The sequence below is a fragment of the Dipodomys spectabilis genome, unplaced genomic scaffold (assembly GCF_019054845.1).
Source record: "Dipodomys spectabilis isolate Male_0828 unplaced genomic scaffold, ASM1905484v1 ptg000069l, whole genome shotgun sequence".
Taxonomy (NCBI): domain Eukaryota; kingdom Metazoa; phylum Chordata; class Mammalia; order Rodentia; family Heteromyidae; genus Dipodomys; species Dipodomys spectabilis.
This window is the reverse complement of record NW_024870746.1, coordinates 3,518,328-3,541,720: the sequence shown is the minus strand read 5'-3', so window position 1 is coordinate 3,541,720 and position 23,393 is coordinate 3,518,328. Positions and strand designations below refer to the sequence as shown.

Genomic DNA, 23,393 nt, shown 5'->3' with positions numbered 1-23,393 from the left:
AGCTCTGAGTTTATGGTTCAGCATACTGAATAACAGACCAAGTGGCTCATACAGTTTAACCACCTCCCCCATAAATACCATTAAAACCTGCAGCCCTCTCTCAAAAGCAAAAGTGTGGACTAAATACCTGAGGCTAATTTGGTCCCACATTCCAGCAAGCATGATTAGGATGCCACATTCTAGGACAAGGGAAAAATCTCGAAGCAGTCAACGGTGGTCTGGCTAAGCTGATGAGTGCTCAGGACCATGGCAGGGTTCTAGAGCACTGTGAAGGAAATCAGTGTTGGAGAGCAGCAATTTGAGCACCTTGGAAAGTGCAGCAGTGAGGTCCGACTCAGGGCCTGCGTTTGGAATGAATTTTTCCCTCTAAAGAGAAAGCTATAGTTTGGATTTGTTCTAGAGGACTGTTGAGGCCTAAAGTTAGTGTCCTCAGACTCTGAAGTAGAGACTACTAATGTAAATGCAAACAAGGTGGCTTCAAAGGAAATATGAAAATGCTTGTAGGTATTCTAGAACCCACACACCTGGCCCCTGATAAAGCAGCACCAAAGCCCACTCCAAAACATATGCCAGTAATGGAATACCTGTCACCATCACACAATGGGGCTCAGAGCTGGAATGTTCCTCTCAGGGCATCAAAAATCTCACTGAGACAATGCAGGACCCAGACTGTATTCTAGATGAGCATTTATGCCCATAGCCAGGAAAGGAAAATCAGAGCCCCAATTTAGAGTTTCAGTGTAGGTGCAGAGGTCCCCCAAATAGGCAACAATTTAGGCACCATAGTGTCCCAGTGGGAGGGAAGGGTAGCAGGCAGTTTCAGCTACCAAAGATTCCACCCACCCAGGCTCCACAGCCCTGCCCTCAATCAGCACAGGAGGCAGCAGCAAGTGCATAATGCACACAGAGGGGATGTGGAAGGAACAAGGCCAGTTTCAGAACAGCTGTTTTCTCCAAAGCCCTGCCAGTGACTTTCTGCAGAGAGGTGCCAGAGTCCTCCCTCGGTCTGGATACAGAGTTTCTTGCTTAACCTTGAGGCATGGAGAAAAGGGGTGAAATTGTGGGGGTCGGGGGAGGGAGAGGAAGGGCAAAGACCTATCCCTTCTTGTTCTTGACATTGCAAGAGGGAATGTTTTCTCCGTGAAGAATCTTACCATCACCAGATTAGACAAACAGTCCAGCAAGCACAGGAACACACATGCACATGCACACACATCCAAGCAGCCCTCAGCCATGGCCACTGCTCCCAGTCACCTCATTACCAAGGTTTCATTCCAAAGGGATGCAACTTCTGGGGTCTCAAATCCCACTCAGCCAATGGGGGCACAATTCCTCATGCAAGTCCACCTTCCTTGGAGTTGTAAAGCCAGCCTCAAGTGGTTTCCTATGTCCATCCACTAGAGCATCCAATAGATCATTCCCCCATCTTCCCTCCCAATTCCTGGAATGGTTGCGTCTCCTAGATTCTCACCTTCTTAAAACATTCCCCAATATCTCCTGCTCACTCTTCCAGACACCTGCCTGGCTCCCTCATGCATGACCTTCCTTACCTTGCCCTTCCCTGCTCCATTACCATTCATTTCCCATCTTTCCCCCACCTTGTTCCAAAGGCATTCTTTGTGCTGCCTTTGCTCTCCTGCCCACCTCCTTCCTCAGCCACACTTAGCCAGACCTGGCCCCAGACTTTCTCTGACTTGCTACCAAAAGTGCTCCTAAGGTTAGTTACCAGGGTCCTCAGCGCCATAGCCCCAGTCAGCAAGGCCCTCACTGATGCCCAGTGCTCCTCCCACAGACAACGGGCCTCCTCCAGGGCTCCATCCCATATAGAGCTGTGAACTCTGCCCAGCCCGCCCTGCTGTGGATAAAGTCGGCCAGGCATGTGTCCAGGTATGCCATCATCCACTCCTGCCCCAATTGGGGCTCCCTTGGAAAAGTTCATCAGAGACCTGGGTGAAGTTGCTGGGCTGCGTCTGCGGTCCCATGCAGCTGAGCTGCCAGAACAGAGAAGGAGTGTGGGAAGTGGGTCTCAGATTCATCTCCAGCTGCCTCCATGGCTTGATGCAGCATGTCAGCTTCTGGACCCTCCTCAGGCCCAGCTCCACAGACATAACCCTCTGCCTCACTTTATAGTCTACGAAGTCAGCCACCAGAGCCCGCGTGTATGGGGCTGAGGCTGGGGTCACCATCCAGGCGACCAGCCTGGATGGCAGCCGTGAGGACCCAGCTCTGGTGCCAAGGAGCTTCCAGCTGGGGCCTTTCATCTTCCTGGCCCGCGTGGAGCTCTGGTAAGGGGAAGAAGAGATCAGAACTTGGTGGAGAAGGGCTGGCTTGAGAGCTGGCCTGGGAAGGGCTGGGATCTCCTGGGACTGAACCCCTGCAACCAACGTTCTACCAGCTGTGGTAGAGTCCATGTTCTACCAACTGTGGCTGAGTCCATGTGCTTTGAGCCCCTATAGAAACTTCCTACCTACAATACCCTAGGTTTTCAGTACCTTTCCTTCTGACTCTTCCTTTGTACTCCTTTAAACCACACTTCTACATTTTCAGATCTAGTTAGGTTGCTGTCCCAAGTGCCAGTTTGATTTTTTTTGGTACTCACTTTTCCATTATTATAATGAAATAGGTCAGAAAATCAACTTAGAAAGAGCACATGTTTATGTATATCATGTTCCTGGAATTTCTAGTGTAAAGTTGGGCAGTTCTATTGTTTTGGGTCTTTAGCAAGAGTGCAGCTGACAAGGATAAGAGAGTTTCTCAGAGTAAACCATTGACAGCCTGAGTGAGGATGCAGAGAGGAGGGAGAGACAGAGAGAGAGGGACAGATAGAGTGAGAGAGGGAGAGAAATCTGTAACACATCCAATTTGTAGTGGAGGGAGGGAGGAAAAGAGAGAGAGAAATCTGTATCACATCCAGTTTGTAGCAGTGAGTAAGGTCATGCATTTGGGGGCTGAAAGGAAGAAGGCTATATGCATCACACACTTGAGGCAAATAATCACCAGCTCTAGCAGAAGCAAATATTTAATCTCTTTTTTTCTAGATCTCATATAGGTTTGGATTTAGGAGAAGGGAAAAAGAGGCTTCTTATAGAAGTCCTATAAAATTAGCCATTATATCTGAATGTTAGATGTACAATGTATAATCAGTCACAGCTGTAGAGCCTTAGAGAAGTTTTCTTCCTCATTTGTAGGCTTCATGCAAACTGGGAAGCCTTCCTCCATCTCCCACCTCTGCCATTCTGGAAGCTGGTGCCACTGGGCAGGCTTAAATGGTTAAACACATAGGTGGATCCTCCCTCCAGCATTCCACATTCTCTTGTTCAGATCTCAACCTTATAGTTCTCACCCAATTACAAGAGAGTAGGAAAATTTGTGTTTCTCCTGTCCATGTACTCTCATGGCAAAAAAATCCCACATTGTCACAAATGTCTGGCTTTCTATCTGCTATGGATTTCTAAAACCCCAGAGTGAGAACCTGCTGGAAATGAAGGCAAAGCCTTGTGCTTTTGAGGAACTTGTATAGGGTTTATGCTGTGTCTCAGTGTAACCATGTTGTGAGTTCATGGACACTGTCAGTTTTCTGTGGCAGTAATAGGAAAAGATGATTGAGGGGACACCCAACCTCTTTATTAATGCAGACAAATCTGATATTCAGGGGGCATATGTCCACATTGAATATATATATATATATATATATATATATATATATATATACACACACACACACACACATTAAAAACAAGAGTATATAATAAAATGTATACATTTGTTAATTTAAAAAGGAAGAATTGCACTTTCACCTTCATGAATGTTAATTTGGGAACACTATCATAATAGATGTATTGTCTGGGATCTAAAATTGATGTTATGTTTAGATGTTGAGATATAACATTGACCGTAACAGAATTACTAACAAACCAACCACTAAGTAGCTCGCATAACTTACCTATATAAATTCATTATAGACAAATGCTGCCTTTTTAGGATGATGTATATTTGGTGCTGGTTGATGTTTGAATAAGTTCCTACTGTTTTCTTCTGTTTTTGTTTTTTTTTGTTGGTCGTGGGGGCTTGAACTCTGGGTCTGAGCGCTGTCTCTCAGCTCTTCAGTTTAATGCTAGCAGTCTACCACTTGAGCTACAGTGCCACTTCCAGGGCCTGCTGTTTTTAAGCTTTTCATTGCTCAAGTCTGGTGCTGCACCACTTGAGCCATAGTGTCACTTCTGGTGTTCTGTTGGTTAATAGGAAATAAGCGTCTCAGAGTGTCTTGGTCATGCTGGCTTTGAACTGCAGTCCTCAGATATCAGCCTCCTTAGTAGCTAGGATTCCAAGCATAATCTATTGGTTCTTGGCTGGACAATATATTTTGATGAGGTCACAAATTTACCTTAAATATAGATAATGGTTTCCACTGCAATGCTGCCTTTGTCCTTGCTATCACCCAAGAAGTTAGCCTTTGCGTGGAAATGCATCCTGCACAACAAAATCTTAATTATAGGCTCATCAATGAGTCTAAATGCATTCCTGGGTAGTGAAATGTTGCTTAAGAAAATGTTTAAAAAAAGCCCATCAGGTTTGTAGGTGGGATTCCACGCATGGAAATATTATTCACCTGAGTGCATTACAGTCCTGAATGTGCTTCTGTAGTTGGTAATGCTGTGACAGATGAGAGTATCCTGTCAATCTCCATATGCTCACATGCTTGATGAGATATCTGTGGACGGGTAGGTATTTTGGTGAATAAATATGTGAATTAGACTCAGTAGAAGGGCTTATTCATAGTTTTATAGACGTGTGTACTAACAATGACCGCAATCTCATCACTAAGGCAGTGGTTGGTGCCTGGAGCAGTCACAGGAGATGTGAGACCACAAATTCTCCAATTTACAAAAGAACCAGTGAATCTCAAGAAATAAGAAAGGATAAAGGGTGAGAAGGAGCAGAGATGAGTTTCAGGACAGCTGGAATTGTGAGGGAAAGCTGGGTTGATCAGAATAAGAGACATGTAGAAGTCAGGATGGCCGAGCGGTCTAAGGCGCTGCGTTCAGAATAAGAGACATGATTGAGTGTGGAGGCACAGTTATGTATAGAAACTGGGCAACCATACAACTTCTCCTTTGTAATTTTACAGCTAGATGAAGTGACGTTTGCATGTCACACGCCCCTTGGAAGAGGAACAGCTGAGGAAGAGAGTTACATGGGGGCAGAACTTAGTGAAAAGGAGGGTGGCTGGAAATGAGAGAGGAGGGAATGACTTGAGTTCAGAAGGGAGGGAAATGAAGGATGGAGTAGGAAGGTGAGGCTGAGAAAACAGAAAGGTTTTCTTATATTCAGTTGCTGTTGGAAACCATTGTTTGTTGGTGGGAGAAGCAAGACAGAAGCGAGTTGAGGCAGGGTAGCTTAATTGCTAGCAGACATCAAAGATCAGCTTTGTTTAGAGAAGGAAACACACATCGGCTTATGCTATGCTGTTTCTTCAACTTCCACTGCTGGCTGCTCTCCTCCCAGGCAGTGTCAATGCGGAGGGTAAGAACATCTCTGTCAGCTACTGAGTCGGGTGGATGGGAGTGGATTTTAGTTGGCTTTTAAGATATTTTACTGTGAATGCTAAGATGCTTATAATCTGTATCTTTGTGTCCAAGTCCAGTTGATTGTTTTTGAGCATGGTGCTAGAGCACCAAGGGCTTGGGGAGGGAAATTATTATTGATGAAATGGTTATTATCCTTCTCTCTCTAGTAACTGGTTTGTTTTCTATCTTCTCTCTGTTTTGCTTATGTTTTCACTTATGCTACTGGACTTCATCCATCCATAGTGATCCATGAACATACTACATTTCGTCTCAGCCAGATCTCATACTATGCCAATGAATCCTGGGCACAAACTCTGGGGTCTGCTTGGCTGGATGAATTACAGACTCATCGTTGGGACAGTGAAACAGGAACAGTAATTTTCTTGCACACATGGTCCAAGGGAAACTTCAGTAATGAGGAGTTGACAGATCTGGAGCTGCTTTTCCGTGTGTATATGATTGGGATAAGTCAGGAGATTCATACCTACTCCACAGACTTGGGGCTTAGGTGTAAGTTTAACCAATTGGGAGAATTCTTCAGAGGGTTCTTGTAATTGAAACCTTTTCTCTATTTCTTTTGATGAGATTTCTCATCGTCTCATCTCACAACAAAAGTCAACATGCCTCCATCTCTCGAGTTATATCTTGAACATTAATCAAAATTACCTAGATTTTTGCCACTTCAGCAGTCTTTTCTATTGGTCTTTGTTGTGTTTTCTTGTGATCCTCATCTGTGTCTTAAAGTTAGAGGTAGAGATTTGTCTTATCCTATGCTTGAGTCTTTTAAAATATAATCCCTTCTGCTATTTCTTCAATTTCTTTAGACATTTGGAGTCATTATCTAGCTCTTGTGATGCTGAGTCTATGCATCATGATATTTGGGCTCCCTTCTGTCTGTAGTTCCTAGTCTGTATTATGTCAGTCTCAACTCTTATTTTCCCTGAACTTCATTGGTCAATCTTTAATTCAAGGACTTTGTTTCTTATTTCCTTCCTTCTCATCTTCAGCAGATATTTGCTCTCCCTTTTTTCTGACTGGATGTATCTTTGGCTCACTCTCCTACATAATATGACGCATCTTTGCACTCTTCTTTTTGAGATGAGGGCCTTAGATTCTAACCTGGCTTTCATTTTTGTTTATTTGAACTCTTTATCTCATTCTTCCCTTTCTGAAGATCCTGTTGAATTACAAGTGAGACTTGGCTGTGAGCTGTCCTCTAGCGAGAGTGCCAAAGGCTTCATGCAGGCGGCCTTGGAAGGATCAGATTTTCTAAGTTTTCAGAATACAACCTGGGTGCCATCTCCTGAAGGTGGGGAACAGGCCCAGAAAGTGTGTGATCTCCTCAATCTGTATGAGGGCATCAAGCAAATCGTGGAGAACCTTATGAGCAAAACCTGCCCTCGGTTCCTCTTGGGTATCCTGGATGCAGGAAAGACGTATCTTCAGAGACAAGGTCAGTTCAACCTTTCCCTCAAAGGTGTTTTCTTCATGTCTTCCCCTTCTCATCTTCCTGTTTGAACTCAGGACATGGTGGAGGACAAGAGGGAGTGGATTGCAGGGTGAGAATTCCCTAAGGGAGACAAAAGCCATTAGGCAGATATCTATGACTGAAGCCATGTGTTAGGTGCACATCTGTCCTCATGTGACTCCCTCTTGTATTCTCTACAGTGAGGCCAGAGGCCTGGCTGTCAAGCTCCTCTATCCTTGGGTCTGGCAGACTAATGTTGGTTTGCCACGTCTCTGGTTTCTACCCAATGTCCATTTGGGTGATGTGGATGAGGGGTGAGCAAGAGCAACTGGACAGCAAACGCGATGATGTTCTTCCCAATGCTGATGGGACTTGGTATGTTCGTGTGATCCTGGAGGTGGAGGCTGAGGATGCTGTTGGTTTGTCTTGTCATGTGAAACACAGCAGTCTAGGAGACCAGGACCTCATTCTCAATTGGGGTAAGGGTAGGGGTTGGGTGTGCCAGTGGGTTTTCATTGAGACTGAAGGTAGAAATGGGGAAAGTTGGTGATATCAGCTGCAGATGAGGGATGTCATGAAAAAAATACATACAGAAACGAATGCCTGATTCATGGAATGAAGGAGTGGAACATGAATGAGAAATGGATCCAGGAAATCTGGAGGGAAGTTAAGGAATTGTCATGTGAGCTGGGTAGTGTTGTGCTCACATCTGTAATCCTAGCTAAGTGGGAGGCTGAGATCTGAGGATCGTGGTTTAAAGTCAGCCAGAGCAGGAAAGACTGTGAGACTGCTATCTCCAATTAATTACCCCAAATCTGGAAGTGGAGATGTGGGTGAAGTGGTAGAGCACCAACCATGAGCCAAAGAAGGTCAGGACAGCTCAAGTCCAGACAATGCCCAGGCCTATAGAACGCTAGTTTGAGAAGCAGCACATAAACAGCAACAAACCTCAGAGAAGTATAGAAATAGAGTGTCTGAACCAGATTGATTGCTGTGGCTTATGCCCAATACACATATTAAGCCAGGCAGTCTAGGGATGATTCAGATGTGTGCATGAGATTCAGATGGTGTCTTTGGATGTCTTCCATATCTACAGGACACAGTCTTTCCATGAACTTGATCATCTTGGCAGTGGTGGTGCCCTTGATCCTTTTGATAGTCCTTGTGTTATGGTTTAAGAGGCGTTGGTGAGTTCTTGTGTTTTCTTATGTCTTCTGAGTCGTCTTATTGTATACTTTTATATTCTCTGTTACCTTGCTCAGCCTTTCTCTCAACACCTCCTCCTGACCCAGGTTTCTGTCACTTCTGTCTTGTCACAGGTCCTATCGGGGTATTCCATGAGATGTCTCACTGTGTTTCCTACGTTGTATTGAGAAGCCAGCAGTCCTGGAGCTCAGGACAACCAAGTGATGCCATCCTTTCTTCCATGTATCTCATCTGATTCTCTTTTTGTCTGAGAATCACTCCTGAGTATCATTCAATTTGATTTCTGCAACTCTGTACATAATGGCACTTCAATTTTCAGTAGTGGTCAAATTGCAAGTCCATTTCTGATGTTTCTTTAGAGGTAGGTTTTACAGGACCTTTTAGCAGGAAACCACAAACATGTATCATTTCCTGCTTGTCTTGCAGGTACTTGAGCTTTCTTCTCCATTTTATGTTTAAGTGTTTAGGGGGTAAGGGCATTGCAAAGTGCCATTCATCTATATAATTCTGCTTGCTGAAAAATTAAGCAAAACATTCAAAGAAGTAGCATGTCCATGTTGGATCAACTCATGTTGGTAGATTTTGTTTTATCATTTTGTTTATTCCTAACATTTGAAACATTCATGGCACTTTTTGTTTGAGGGCTTACATAGCTTAGAAATTCCAACATTGGGGCTGGGGAGGTGACTCAGTGGTAGGGTGCTTGCCTTCCATGTCTGAGGCCCTGGGTTTGAATCCTCAGCAGCACATAAGCAAAAAGGAAAAAAGTCAGAAGTGGCGCTGTGGCTCAAGTCGTAGAGCGCTAGCCTTGAGCTGAAGAGCTGAGGGACAGCGCCCAGGCCCAGAGTTCAGGCCCCATGACCAGACACACAATCCCCCCAAAAAAGAAATACCAACATTCTTTAGTTCCCTCTCCTTATGGGTAAATATTAAGGAAATACTGCATCTAACCTCCTTCATACATGCATTTGTCAAATTCTATGTGTCTTAAGATAGATGTATTTTCTGGATTTTTTTTCTTTTTTATTTATTTTTATTTTTTTAACATGTTCTGTTTTTTTGTATACATTTTTATTGAAAAATACTGTACAGAGGGGTTACAGTTACATGAATAAGGTAATGAGTACATTTCCTATCGGACATTGTAACCTCCTCCTTTTCTTTTTCCCTACCATCCTTTCTTTCTTCACCTCTCCAACTCCTCCTCCCCCATATCATAGAAGTTGTAAAGTTCTAGATTTTTTTTCTATCAATAATATTGATTGATTTTTACAATTTAGAATTGGAAATAATTGTTTGTATTTATATCATATAATGTGGTACTAGAGTGCACAAACACACTGTGAAATGATTAAATCAATGTACATGATTAGATCATAGGACTGATTTATCTATTGCATTTAATTTAGAATCTTGGCCGTAAAATTTGAAACCAGGCAGTATCATGCTTTTATTTTTATTTTCATTCTAAGTATATTGTGGTTATTCTTAGTGCTTTGTGATTTCATGTGAATTTTTTCTATTCTTATTTTATTTAAATAGGGCCACTCAGATTTCTATGAGCACAGAAAATTAATTTGGAATCTGTAGATTGTTTTAGATAGAATGGATATTTTAACCATATCAGCATTTCCAATTTCAATGATCATTGGATTTTTCCCTTATTTGTTTTAACTTCCTTGATCAATGGATTATACTTTTTGTGCATTAGTTTTGACTCTCCTTCCATTCTTATTTCTAATTATTTTATTCTTTTTCATGTTATTATAAGCATGATTCTTTCTTTAAAAATTTAGTATAAAGGTATTGTACAGAGGAGTTACAGTTACATAAGTAAGTCAATGTGTACATTTCTCGTCGAATATTGTTACCCCTCTGGATTGTCTCCCACCTGACTTCCTGCCCCTATGCTGTAAAGTTCATTTCCAACATAGGGTCTTGTGGGTATTTTTATTGCATTGATTCACCCTTTGTCTTTTTTCTCACCATTTGGGGTTATTTCTTAATTTCCTGGGAACCTATCCCACTGAACATAGGCCTCACTTGTGGCGGGAGGCTCACAATGCATCCTCTGAGCATCAGTTACCAACTGCACCTTCTCTGTTGCTTCCAATCTGTGCATGCTTCCATTTGTCAACTGTCTGTTTCCCACAGCATCACTCAAACAGCATTCACGTTGGGAAAATGTTATCTTGTCTAGAATGCTACCACCTGTTCTTTTCAGCTCTCTGAATGATCTTCGGATGCCTTTATGGAATTTCAGATGCTCCACATAGAGGCTCGAGATATGCAGAGCTTTCCCAGCTCCTTGGCACATTAATAGCCCGTTCTAGAAGCCGCTTTGCCTGTGTTTGGTCTCCTGAAACTCTTGCGTGCAATAGCATCAGCTCCTGACTCTCAACGTGTCTTGGGACTCAAGAAATCACTTCTTTTCTCCTTTTCCTTCAGGTTGCATAGTCAGGCAAAATTACCTCTTCACAGTAAATGAGATCACACAGGTCTCAGAGGATTTAGGTAAATTCAGTTTGAGCTTAGTATGCTATAAGACTATAATGTGTGTAAACACACACATGTACAATTTAGGTGTTAGGGCATTTTCCAGAGCCGGTCTGGGCTCTCTAGCTCTTGAGCTATGTGCCAATTTTGGTCTTTTCTCAGTTGTTTATTGGAGATAAGAGTCTCAAGGACCTTCTTACCTGGGATAATTTTGTACTGTAATGCTCAGATCTCAGCCTTAAAACATTAGGAGACTCACCTTCGTATGCCAATACGGTCCATTGGTGTGGCTCTAACACATTTAATGCCAAGAGAGAAATTTTTTGGCAGGGTGTGTGTTTTAGTTACATTTTTTATTAAAAAAACTAGGCTACTAGAATTCATGCGAAAACAATAAGGACTCAGAATACATGAAATAAAAGTATTGTTTCAAAGAAAAAGATACTAGAGGGGGTGGGAAGGTGGCTCAGTGGTAGAGCGCTTGCCTTGCATGTGTGAGGCCCTGGTTGGATTTCTCAGCACCACATAAGCAAAAAGAAAAAAGCCAGAAGTGGCGCTTTGGCTCAAGTGGTAGAGTGCTCACCTTGAGCTGAAGAGCTGAGGGACACCGCCCAGGCCCAGAGTTCAGGCCCCACAACCGAACCCCCCCCCCAAAAAAAATAAAAAGATACTAGAATATTATATATGATATTTGTGTATTTCTTGTCAGCTTTAATAAACAGCTTTATCTACATCCCATTCTATTACTGTAAGTTTATTAAGATGTGTGTTTCTGTTTGTAGAGAGGCAGAAGAAACAGGAAAAATAAACCAAGCAATCACAAATTAAGTATACATTGAGTGATACACATGACATCCTGTCTACAGATAATCAAATTACACTCAAAGTCTAGGAGTTGGTGGCTCACAGTTCTAATCTTAACTACTCAGGAACCTGTGATTTGATCTGAGTATTGGTGTTCAAAGCCAGCTCAAATAGGAACCTTGAGGAGTCTCATATGCCCAATAACTCTCAGAAAAACAGAAGTAGAGTTGTGGTCAAGTGTTAGAGTGCTAGTCTTGAACAAAAGAACTTAGGGAGAGTGCCAGGTCCTGAGTTCAAGCTCCATATTTGACAAAAACAAAAGTAATCCTATGGTTAGTCATTGTTGATGGGTACCATAGACCAGAAGAGAACATACCTTTTACTAATACCAGGGAGAAATCCAACTCCAAGGAAGAACAAAAATATCTTCATTATGCTAGCCACCATGAATAGAACTTGACATATTTCTGTCCAGTGTATCCTGGTCCCAGCGTTGCCAAGGAAAACACACCCCCCTTGAGCACTGGAGAGAACAATACTTTCTTTCCATGGAGAAGATCCAAAATAAGATCAGCTTCAACAGGTGGCTGTTGAAGAACCCACAGTCAGCGGTGTGCTCTCAGGTTAACTCTAAGTAACTGGCATGTATACTGTCATCTTGTGTGGCAACAGAGGTGGCTCAGACCTCTCCCTCTTGGAGCCTGAAAACCTGAAAGCTGGAGGTGAGCTTGAGGACCATTTGTACCTCTGATTAACTGGACCAATAGAACCCATTTGAATTTGCAATAGGGAAATACACCCCACACAAGCTGATAAGCCTAGCAGAGATTGAGTATACAGTGTATCACATGAAAAGGAGGAGTGGCAGGCCCAAGCCTATTAACTGGACAAGTGGTGGCAAACTAAAACTAAACTAACATCCATAGATTTGTTTGAACAAATTTTAAGGTACTTATCTGCTTTAAAATCGCAGTCCTGCTTTGATTTAATTGTGGCTATTTAAATTTTTATGTTTAAATGACCTGAAAATGTTTCAACTCACAGATATATTTATTCTTTATATTTAGCAGCTTGGTCAACAAAAAAAGAACATAAGGTTTTTCTACTGTCATTTCAGTAGTGTGGTTCTGCTTTTTCCACTAGAACTTTGGCAAATTGTTTTTTTTTCTTTTTTAACAATTTAATTGGAAAATTCTGGATAGTTTGATAAAGTAGAAGAGAAGATGTGAAAACAGGAACCCAGAACTAAGAATATGAGATTAGGGAATCCAGACAAGGAGATAAAACAGGGAATGAAGCTGTGGACAACAGTAGGAAGAGTCATTACATTAAGGGAGAAGACAGAACAGTGGGAGGATGGAGGATGAACTGGGTGCATAAACCAAAAACTCCTTCCAGGGTTCAGATGCTCATGAAGCTGAGCAACTGTTGTGTATTCCCCTGTATGTATAGATATGACATCGAAGCTTCGAGAGGTTGAGAAGCTTGTATTGTGACAAGGGGAATTTCTTTGAGATCATCTGATGAACCTGGAGTCATGGAGAGAAGCTGCAGGGCAAGGAAGGAAGAAGGAAGTGAAACCTGGAGTGGAGACGGCAGGCTGTGCAAGAAGGACACATTTCCCTCTCTGATCTGCAAGTTCTATGAAGAGAGTTTTCAAGTGGGAGAGTCAGGAAGTCTGTACCGAGTCCTGAGCAGCAGCATTGCAGAATCAGACATCAAGCAGAGCCCTGAGCTCCTGAGGTCCTCTCTGGGAGATGCTGCTCCTGCCACTTGTGTTGCTAGCTGTGCTCTTCCCAGCTGGGGACAATCAGGATGGTAAGAGCAACTGTGGTAGCAGCCTGCCCTGTGGCGGAGGGTCTGGTAAAGACAGGCTGCACTTAGTCTGGTGACCTTGGTCAACTAGGCTCTGAGGCCTCCTGTCTCCAGAGTCTTGACCATTCTGGAAGTTGGGGCTGAAGGCTGAGGCCCAAGGCTCTTAAAGAGCCAGTGCTCATTGGTTGCACAGATTCTGAGTTTGTGTTTTCACATCTTCTCAGTGTCCATGCTTTCATCCCTCCTCCATCCCATTCCTAAGTTTCCTTTCATGCTTCTCCCCTTTATCCACAGCCTTTCAGGAGCCAATCCGTCTGCACTGCATTCAGATCTCATCATTTGCCAATAACACTTGGGCACAAACTCAAGTTTCATGCTGGCTGAATGATTTGCAGATTCTTGGCTGGGACTGTGAGTCAGCCATTCCCATATTTCTGAAGTCTTGATCCAAGGGGAATTTCACTGATGCTGGAGTGACAGAGCTGTTGGAGCTATTCCGCGTGTACTACTTCGGATTCATTGATGAAGTGCAAAAACATGCCAGTGATTTCCAGTTGCAATGTGAGCACTCTTGCCTCTCCTCCTTCTCTCCCCTGCCCTGAATCCCCCTCTCCACCTGTATTTGCCTGCACACCTTTCTCTAGCACAATCTCTACATCTCTTTGAAGTATTGAGATCTGGCTGCTTTTTCTTTGGTCTCTAATTGGTTCTCTCTAAGTATCTTACATCTCTCAGGATGCTGAAATTTTGACTCCAACTCCCTGATCCTCAACCTACCTGTTCTATCTCCTTTCCAGCATCACACATCCTACTCTGGCCCATCCATCCCATACTTTCCCCTTCTTAATTCTCCTCTATCTGAGAGCCTCTTAGTGTTCTAATAGTTTCAGCTCATCATTTTATATTCCTGAATTATATGCTCATCAAATCTGAAATCCTGAACCCTTTCCACAGTCTTTATTTCTAGTTTGCTGTTTAGTAACTGAAATTTTATCTGTTTTCCTCCTTCTTAGATCCCTTTGAGATCCAGGGCACAGCAGGCTGTGAGCTGCATTCTGGGGAAGCCATCCTAAGCTTCCTGAGAGGAGCGTTAGGAAGTCTGGATTTCCTGTATATCAAGAATAACTCCTGTGTACCTGCACCGGAAGGTGGCAGAAGAGCTCAGAAGTTCTGCATATTAATCTACCAGTACAAAGGTTTCTCGCAAATTGTGGACACTCTCCTCTGTAAAACCTGCCCCGGATATCTCTTGAGCCTTCTTGAAGCGGGAAAGGAGGATCTGGAGAAGCAAGGTTTGTCCTGCTCTGTTTCCCTTTTGACCACCTTCCTTAAACTTAAAGAGCATCATAAAATTAATTTATTCCAAGTAAAAATACAAAGTAATATTATGACATTGACCAGATATGAAAGGCCCTCCCAGAAACAACTCTATTGATGATGAAGAGAACACCCCTTTAAAGAAAACATGAAATAAAATGAAAAATATGTAAGTATGTGTAATTTTTCTTTAAGCAAAAAAACTTTTTTACACTCTTTTTTATGAATACGATTTTTTATTGTGAAAATACTGTACAGAGGGGTTACAATTACATGGGCAAGATAACAAGTACATTTCTTATCAAGCATTCTTAACTTCCTCCTTTGTTTCCCCTCACCATCCCTCTGTCCCTTCCCTCCCTTCACCTCCCCCACCTCCAAAGTTGTAAAGTTGGTTTTTTGACATAACTTCTTGTACATCTCATTGTTGCAATGGGTCCATGTGTATCCCTATTTAAACAATTTGTTTTTTCCCTTGCACTCCACAAATTATACCAACATGGAATACAGTTAAAACAGGTGTTTTACTATGGAGGAGGGACATACAAAGCAACAAAGAAATCATCTTATAAATATGTTAGAAACAATAGCAAGAAAGAAAAATCATTTGGGTCCTAATCTTGGGGTTCACTTCACCTAACATCAGCTTATCTGAACTTTTCTGCTTGTCTCAGACATATACTAGTTATTGCAAATAAGGGAAACCATGGGACCTATGTTTCTTTGGGCCTGGCTTACTTCACTTAATATAATTTTTTCCAAGTCTTTCCATTTCTTAACAAATGGGGCAATGTCATTCTTTCTGATGGAGGCTTAGAATTCCATTGTGTATATATACCACATTTTCTTGATCATTCATCTACGAAGGATGGTTCCATATCTTAGCTATGGTAAATAATGTTGTAGTAAACATAGTTGTTCTGGTAGCTTTAGTATGGTCATGTTTGTGATCATTCGGGTAAATGCCCAAAAGTGGGATTTCTGGGTCATAGGGGAGCTCTATGTGGAATCTTCTGAGGAACCTCTATACTACTTTCCAAAGTGGTTGAACAAGTTTACACTCCCACCAACAATGAAGTAAGATTTCCTTCTGTCTACATTCCCCCCAGCATCTGTTGTTATTAGAGTTCTTGATTATAGCCATTCTAACTGGGGTGAGGTGGTATCTCAGTGTTGTTTTGATTTGCATTTCTTTTATAGCTAGGGGATTGATTATTTCTTCATGTGTCTATTGGCCATCCTTCTTTCCTCTTCAGAGTAGTTTCTCTTTAAGTCATTAGCCCACTTATTTATTGGACAGTTCTTTTTTGAAGATTTGTTGTTGAGGGATTTAATTTTTTGAGTTCCAGGTACATTTTAAATATGAGACCTTTGTTCATTGTATGGCTAGTGAAGATCTTCTTAATCAGTCGGCTTTCTATTGGTCTTGCTAGCTATGTCCTTTGCCATGCAAAAGCTCTGCAACTTCATCCAATCCCATTTGTCCAACCTTTCTTTGATTTGTTGTTTCTGGGTCCCTTTTAAGAAATTTTCAGCCTCTACCAAGGAGACGTAGGGTTTCTCCTATTCTGTTCAGTAATGTTTTGAGGGTGTCTGCTTTGACTCTGAGGTCTTTGATACATTTGGAATTAATTCTGTTGCAGGATATAAGGATCTGGCTTTAGTTTTCTACAGGTGAGTAACTAATTTTTCCAGCACCATTTATTCAAGAGGTTGTCTTTCTTTCATTCTATTTTTTTAGCTCCTTTATTGAAGATTAGATGGCTATATTTCTGTGGGTTCATTTCTGGGTTTTCATTTCTATTCCATTGGTCCTGAGGTCTGTTCTTGTGCCAGTACCAAGCTGTTTTGATTACTATGGCTTTGTAGTAGTGTTTGATATGTGGTATTGACATTCTTGCAGCACTGTTTTTTCTGTTAAGGATCTTTTCGGGGTCTCTCATTGTTCCATATGAATTTTTGGATTGTCTCTTCTATTTTCTTGAAGAATGAGGTTGGAGTATTAATAGGTATCACATTGAATTTGTAGATAGCTTTGGGAAGCATTGGCATTTTCATGATGTTGAATACCAGCATGAAGGAAAGGTACATTTTTGACAGTAGAAAAATGATTTCAGTGAATTACAATGTTTAAAGTTTGCAATGAAAATAAATCCTCAATAAAGATGTATGCCATTTTTCTTTATCTCCTATTTTTATATAAACAGTTTCATGCAATAACAAATTGGAGAGGTTAGAAGAAAGACTGGGAGTCCATCAGTCATTGATTTTGTTATCAAGGAAGTGGGGGGTCCATGTCCAAACATGTGGACTTTGAAGTCCATATGCTCCAGGTTAGAGTTATTTTCTTGTATTGTCTCTGCCTCTTCCTGCTCCAGTGAAGCCTGAAGCCTGGCTGTCCAGTGGCCCCAGTCCTGGGCCTGGCCATCTGCGGCTGGTGTGTCATGTCTCTGGCTTCTACCCAAAGCCTGTGTGGGTGATGTGGATGCGAGGTGATCAGGAGCAGCTGGACACCCAGAGAGATGACTTCCTGCCCTATGCTGATGGGACGTGGTATCTGCGAGCAACCCTGGATGTGAAAGCTGAGGAGGCAAAGGGCCTGAGCTGCCATGTGAAGCACAGCAGTCTAGGGGGACAGGCCATCGTCCTCTACTGGGGTGAGAGAGAGCTGGAGTTCTGGCTGGGAGTGGGAGCAGGTGGCTCTAAAGCAAAGAGGGAGAGGGTGTGTGAGGGACAGGGAATGGTGAGGAGGAAGGGCTAGAAGACATTTGGTGGGCGAAAGGGGACAGGAGTCAGGCAGAATGGGCAGGTATAAGGAAGAAGATGATCCAAGGACATTTAGAAAGATACTGAGCTGGGCATGAGAGCATTTTCTTGTAATCTCAGCACTAGTGAGTTTGAGACACAGCATGACAATTTAATGGCCAAATTACATTATATAGGGAGACACTGTCTCAAAAGTGGTGATGGTAATATGTGTGATTGCATGTGTTCACACTCAATAAATTGTCCACCCTTAAATAGATGCAGTTCTTAGCTGGGTGATAGTGGCTCATGTGTGTAATCTTAGCTCCTTGGGAGGCTGATCTCTGAGGATCGAGGTTTGAAGACATCCCAGGCAGACAAGTCCCTGGGGTTCTCATGTCTAGTTAACCAGACAAAAGTCAAAAGTGGAGATGTAGCGGGAGTGGTAGAGCACCAATGTGGAGCTAGAAATTCTAAGGGAGATTGTTAGAGTCTGAGTTCAAAGTCCAGTATTGACAGTATCCTATCTATCAACTTTATCTCAGTAAAGTTGTTAACCTCAGACTCCCCCCAAAATTGGGATGATAGGAGGATAGTTAGCTAGGCAAAGGAAGGCCAGGTAATGGAGCAAGTGTCATTAGAAGTGACAATTGATTACTCTTCCAATCCACAGGATAATCTGTCTCTGTTGTTTTAATCATTGCTGCAGTAATAGTGCCTTGCTTGATCCTTTTGCTGTGCCTTGCACTGTGGTTTTGGAAGGGCTGGTGAGTTTTTTTTTAACCCTTCTTTTCTGTCTGTTCCATACTTTTTGATCTTTCATCTACTAATAGCCCATTAGTTGTCCTCTTTCTACCAAGAGTTTCCTCTTAACCTTGATCCCTGGGGAGAGGTAATTTAAAGAATTTTGGCAAAATACATCTAACATAGAACTTTTGCCATCATTAGTGCTTCTAACAATATTACGTACATTGATGCTGTTTTATTTGTTCTTCTTGCAATGTGAAACTGTCCTCACATTTGAAGCCATGTTTCCTTCCCCCCTTCCCCAGGCCCTGGGATAGTGACTCTTGTACTTTTGCTTTCTATGGATGTGATTGGAATTACACGGTATTCATCCTGTGACTGGCCTCTTACTCTTAGCCATCAGTTGTCAGAATATATCTCTATGGCAGCTACGTCAGAATTACCTTTCTTCTTCAGGCTGAGTCCTTTCCACTGCATGTCTAAATACCATAGGAGCACTTGAACTGCTTCTTCCATTGGGTTCTGTGAAGAATGCTGTTATATGACTGTGTTCATCTCTCATATATGTATATATATATATATATATATACATATTTAAAACTTATGCTCTTTACAGGTCATACGATGATATTCCATGAGCTCCCAATCTTTCTTCTCTCTCCTTTGGAATAAGTACCAAGACGCTGAGAAACCTGTGAACTCAAGAGATAGTTTTATTATGTAAATAATTGTTGTTTTGGCAGAAAAACATGTGCTTCATATCATTTCTTCTGTTAATGTGTGTTACAATGACTGATTGCTCATATGGCAAAACAAAACTATGGTTTCATCTTTCCTGCATGTTGAGAATGTTTGCATTTGGATTTAGTTGGGAATATTTGGTTCCAGTCTTTCATCCACCTGTATTTGTTTCTAGCCTTATCCTTGTTAGGTATTGGTATGAATGAGTTTTTTACCTCATAAGATCAGTTGAGATATGTTTCCTGTCTTCTTATTCTCCGGAGTATGGGGCAGCATGGCTGTGTTTGTGAAGAATTGGATGAGTTCACTTGTTAGGCATTTTATGTTGGGAAATATTTTGTCAGGAAAGTTAAATTTTATGGTTAGATTTTTTCTTATTAAATTTCTGGGCTTTATTTCTTGTTTAATATCATCATTACATATTACACAAAATTAAAAGTCCAATGAACTTGGTATTTATAAATTATTAAATAAAAATACAGGAATATAAATTAATCTTTATAGAGCTTTTCTTTTCTTCTAAACTAACAAAATCTTCTGCTATTTTATGATTTAAAAGAGTAAAATAGTGTATGTATGCTCTAGAAAGAGTGGGGAGTGGGATTAGTAATTGCAAGGCTGAGTTATTCCTTCCTTGGCCTAAGCAAAGTTGCTATTTGTCCCTTTGGGCTCAGGAGAGCAAGAAACATCCTATCTATTTAATCTTTAAAAATGGTCATTATATTTATTTCCCTCATTTAATTAAAATGAAATGGATTTTAAAATTGGGAACCTGGGGCTGAGAAAGTGGCTCGTGGTTGTGTGCTTGCCTTGCATGCCTGAGGCCCTTGGTTCGATTCCTCAGCACCAAATAAGCAAAACAAATAAAGCTGGAAGTGGCGCTGTGGCTCAAGTGGTAGAGTGCTAGCCTTGAGCTGAAGAGCTGAGGGACAGCATCCAGGCCCAGAGTTCAGGCCCCACGACTGGACCCAAAAAACAAAACAAAACTGGGAGCCATACTCAGACTTCTTGGCCAAGAAACTCTAGCTTCTAAAGAGAGTCTCTAGTGTTCCCTGGAAGAAGAGTCTCTGGGGTTTCCATTGCCCCTCACATTAAGGGTAGAACAGATCAACACTGTCCACTGTGGTCCCACCTAAGCTATGCTTCTAGGAATACAGACCAAGCCCGTTCCCCTTCCAGAAAATAGCCTCTTCTTCCACTCAGGTGTGAAGTCCTCAAAACAGGAATTTCAGTCACCTCAGCCTGGTTCCTGTTTCTCCTCACTTCTGAAGGCCCCAGGAATACTAACTGGATTGTTGTCCTGTGGTGAATGGTTGATGAAGCATCTGCTCTGGACCTGGGGGAGCTGATGACTTATTCAGTGGTTTTCCAATGTCTTTCAGCAGCAAACCCCCTCATGCAAATGAAATGTTACCCTGAATCCCAATATGAAACACAGCTACAAGGGGACCTGTTCTGGTTAAGGGTGAGTTGCCCAGTCTGCTCACCTCTCCCAACTCACACCCCTTTACCTCCCCAAGGACTCCAGAGGCTCAACCCCTAAAATACTTTGATGCTTTGCCAAGCAGTGTGTAAGCCACTGGCCTAGTTTGTCCTGATCAAGTCAGAGGTTCCCCCGTACCCCAACTGCTTGCCATAGATAAGCTCTGAGTTTATGGTTCAGCATACTCAATAATGACCAAGTGGATCATGTAGTTTAACCACCTCCCCCAAGAATACCATTAAAAACTGCAGGCCTCTCTCAAAAGCAAAATTGTGAAGTAAACACCTGAGGCCAATTTCATCCCATATTCAGGCAAGCATGACTAGGATGCCACATTCTAGGAGCAAGGGAAAAATCCCCAAGCAGTCAACTGTGGTCTGGCTAAGCTGATGAGTGCTCAGGACCATGGGCAGGGTTCTAGAGCACTGTGAAGGAAATCAGCGTTGGAGAGCAGCAATTTGAGCACCTTGGAAAGTGCAGCAGTAAGGTCTGACTCAGGTCCTGCGTTTGGAATGAATTTTTCCCTCTAAAGAGAAAGCTATAGTCTGGATTTGTTCTATAGGACTGTTGAGGCCTAAAGTTAGTGTCCTCAGACTCTGAATTAGAGACTCATAATGTAAATGCAAACGAAGTGGCTTCAAAGGAAATATAAAAAATGCTTGTAGGTATGATGACTGATAAAGCAGCACCAAAGCCCACCCCAAAGCATATGCCAGTAATGGAATACCTGTGACCATCACACCATGGGGCTCAGAGCTGGAATGTTCCTCCCAGGGCATCAAAAAATCTCACTGAGAAGCAAGGACCCAGATTGTATCCTAGGTGAGCATTTATGCCCATATCCAAGAAAGGAAAATTAGAACTCCAATTTAGAGTTTTGAGTTTAACACCCTCAAAGGGAAAAACCAGAGCCCCAATTTAGAGATTCAGTATAGGTGCAGAGGTCCCCCACATAGGCAACATTTTAGGAACCATTGTGCCCCAGTGGGAGGGAAGGGTAGCAGGCAGGTTCAGCTACCAAAGCCTCCACCCACCCAGGCTCCACAGCCCTGCCCTCAATCAGCACAGGAGGCAACAGCAAGTTCAAGATGCACAGAGGGGATGAGGAAGGAACAAGGCCAGTTTCAGAGCAGCTGCTTTCTCCAAAGCCCTGCCAGTGACTTTCTGCAGAGAGGAAGGGCAAAGACCTATCCCTTCTTGTTCTTGACATTGCAAGAGGGAATGTTTTCTCCGTGAAGAATCTTTCCATCAGGAGATTAGGCAAACAGTCCGGCATGCACAGGAGCACACGTGCACATGCACACACATCCAAGCAGCCCTCAGCCATGGCCACCTCTCCCAGTCACCTCATTACCAAGGTTCATTCCAAAGGGATGAACCTTCTGGGGTCCCAAATCCCAGCCAATGGGGCACTATTCCTCATGCAAGTCCAACTTCCTGGGAGTTGTAAAGCCAGCCTCAAGTGGTTTCCTATGCTAATCCTATAGAGAATCCTATAGATCATTCCCCCTTCTTCCCTCCCAATTCCTGGAATGGTTGCTTCTCCTAGACTCTCACCTTCTTAAAACATTCCCCAATATCTCCTGCTCACTCTTCCAGACACCTGCCTGGCTCCCTCATATATGACCTTCCTTCCCCTGCCCTTCCCTGCTCCATGACCATTCATTCCTCCCCTTTCTCCCCTCCCCCACCACTCACCTTGTTCCAAAGGATTCTTTGTGTTGTCTTTGCTCTCCTGCCCCCCTCCTTCCTCAGCCACACTTAGCCACACCTGGCCCCAGACTTTCTCTGACTTGCTACCAAAAGTGCCCCTAAGGTTAGTTACCAGGGTCAACAGCGGCATAGCCCCAGTCAGCAAGGTCCTCACTGATGCCCAGTGCTCCTCCCACAGACACCAGGGCCCCATCCTGTATAGAGCTGTGAACTCTGCCCAACCCGCCCTGCTGTGGATCCAGTTGGGCAGGCATGTGTCCAGGTATGCCATCATCCACTCCTGCCCCAATTGGGCTCCCTTGGAAAAGTTCATCAGAGATCTGGGTGAAGTTGCTGGGCTGAGTCTGCAGTCCCATGCAACTGAGCTGCCAGAACAGAGAAGGAGTGTGGGAAGTGGGTCTCTGATTCATCTCCAGCTTCCTCTATGGCTTGATGCAGCAGGTCAGCTTCTGGACCCTCCTCAGGCCCAGCTCCACAGACATAACCCTCTGCCTCACTTTATAGTCTACGAAGTCAGCCACCAGAGCCCGCGTGTATGGGGCTGAGGCTGGGGTCACCATCCAGGCAACCAGCCTGGATTGCAGCCCTGAGGACCCAGCTCTGGTGGCAAGGAACTTCCAGCTGGGGCTTTTCATCTTCCTGGCCCGCGTGGAGCTCTGGGAAGGGGAAGAAGAGATCAGAACTTGGTGGAGAAGGCCTGGCTTGAGAGCTGGCCTGGGAAGGGCTAGGATCTCCTGGGACTGACCAGCTGTGGTAGAGTCCATGTCAAACCAGCTGTGGCAGTGCCCAGGTTCTACCAACTGTGGCTGAGTCCATGTGCTTTGAGCCCCTACAGAAACTTTCTACCTACAATACCCTAGGTTTTCAGTACTTTTCCTCCTGACTCTTTCTTTGTACTCCTTTAAACCACACTTCTACATTTTCAGATCTAGTTAGGTGGCTGTCCCAAGTGCCAGTATGATTTTTTCTGGTACTCACTTTTCCATTATTATAAAGAAATAGGTCAGAAAATCAACTTAGAAAGAGCACATGTTTATGTAGCTCATGTTCCTGGAATTTCTAGTGTAAAGTTGGGCAGTTCTATTGTTTTGGGCCTTTAGCAAGAGTGCAGATGAGAAGGATAAGAGTGAGTCTCAGAGTAAACCATTGACAGCCTGAGTGAGGATGCAGAGAGGAGGGAGAGACAGAGAGAGAGGGACAGAGAGAGGGAGGGAGGGAGGGAGGGAAATCTGTAACACATCCAATTTGTAGTGGAGGGAGGGAGGAAAGGAGAGAGAGAAATCTGTAACAC

The 23,393-nt window shown here is 43.1% G+C and overlaps 1 protein-coding gene and 3 pseudogenes across 4 annotated transcripts; 2 read left to right on the top strand and 2 right to left on the bottom strand.

The window, feature by feature from the left end:
• Window positions 1-1,576: 1,576 nt before the first annotated feature.
• On the bottom strand, window positions 1,577-2,186 carry LOC122109227 (annotated as a pseudogene).
• Window positions 2,187-5,206: 3,020 nt separating this feature from the next.
• LOC122109393 (T-cell surface glycoprotein CD1c-like) lies at window positions 5,207-8,950 on the top strand. Of its 4 annotated transcripts, none has more exons than XM_042681753.1 (6): window positions 5,207-5,523; window positions 5,811-6,014; window positions 6,742-7,020; window positions 7,236-7,514; window positions 8,132-8,222; window positions 8,355-8,950. In XM_042681753.1, exons 1-6 carry the CDS (start codon window positions 5,463-5,465, stop codon window positions 8,374-8,376), a joined length of 936 nt encoding a protein of 311 aa, XP_042537687.1. In that variant the 5' UTR covers window positions 5,207-5,462; the 3' UTR covers window positions 8,377-8,950. The 4 variants fall into 4 exon arrangements, with proteins under 4 accessions (XP_042537687.1, XP_042537688.1, XP_042537686.1 ...); XM_042681754.1 differs by having other exon boundaries at window positions 5,811-6,077; window positions 7,236-7,410; XM_042681752.1 differs by having other exon boundaries at window positions 5,811-6,077.
• Window positions 8,951-13,170: 4,220 nt separating this feature from the next.
• Window positions 13,171-19,368, top strand: LOC122109394 (annotated as a pseudogene).
• LOC122109226 lies at window positions 19,123-22,662 on the bottom strand (annotated as a pseudogene).
• Window positions 22,663-23,393: the final 731 nt, after the last annotated feature.

Bases quoted from the DNA above. Each gene is read 5' to 3' on its own strand.
- LOC122109393 (XM_042681752.1), top strand. From the start codon at position 5,463: ATGCTGTTTCTTCAACTTCCACTGCTGGCTGCTCTCCTCCCAGGCAGT. The intron at 7,515-8,131 runs GTAAGGGTAGGG...CCATATCTACAG, and splicing joins GGACCTCATTCTCAATTGGG to GACACAGTCTTTCCATGAAC. The intron at 8,223-8,354 runs GTGAGTTCTTGT...GTCTTGTCACAG, and splicing joins TTATGGTTTAAGAGGCGTTG to GTCCTATCGGGGTATTCCAT.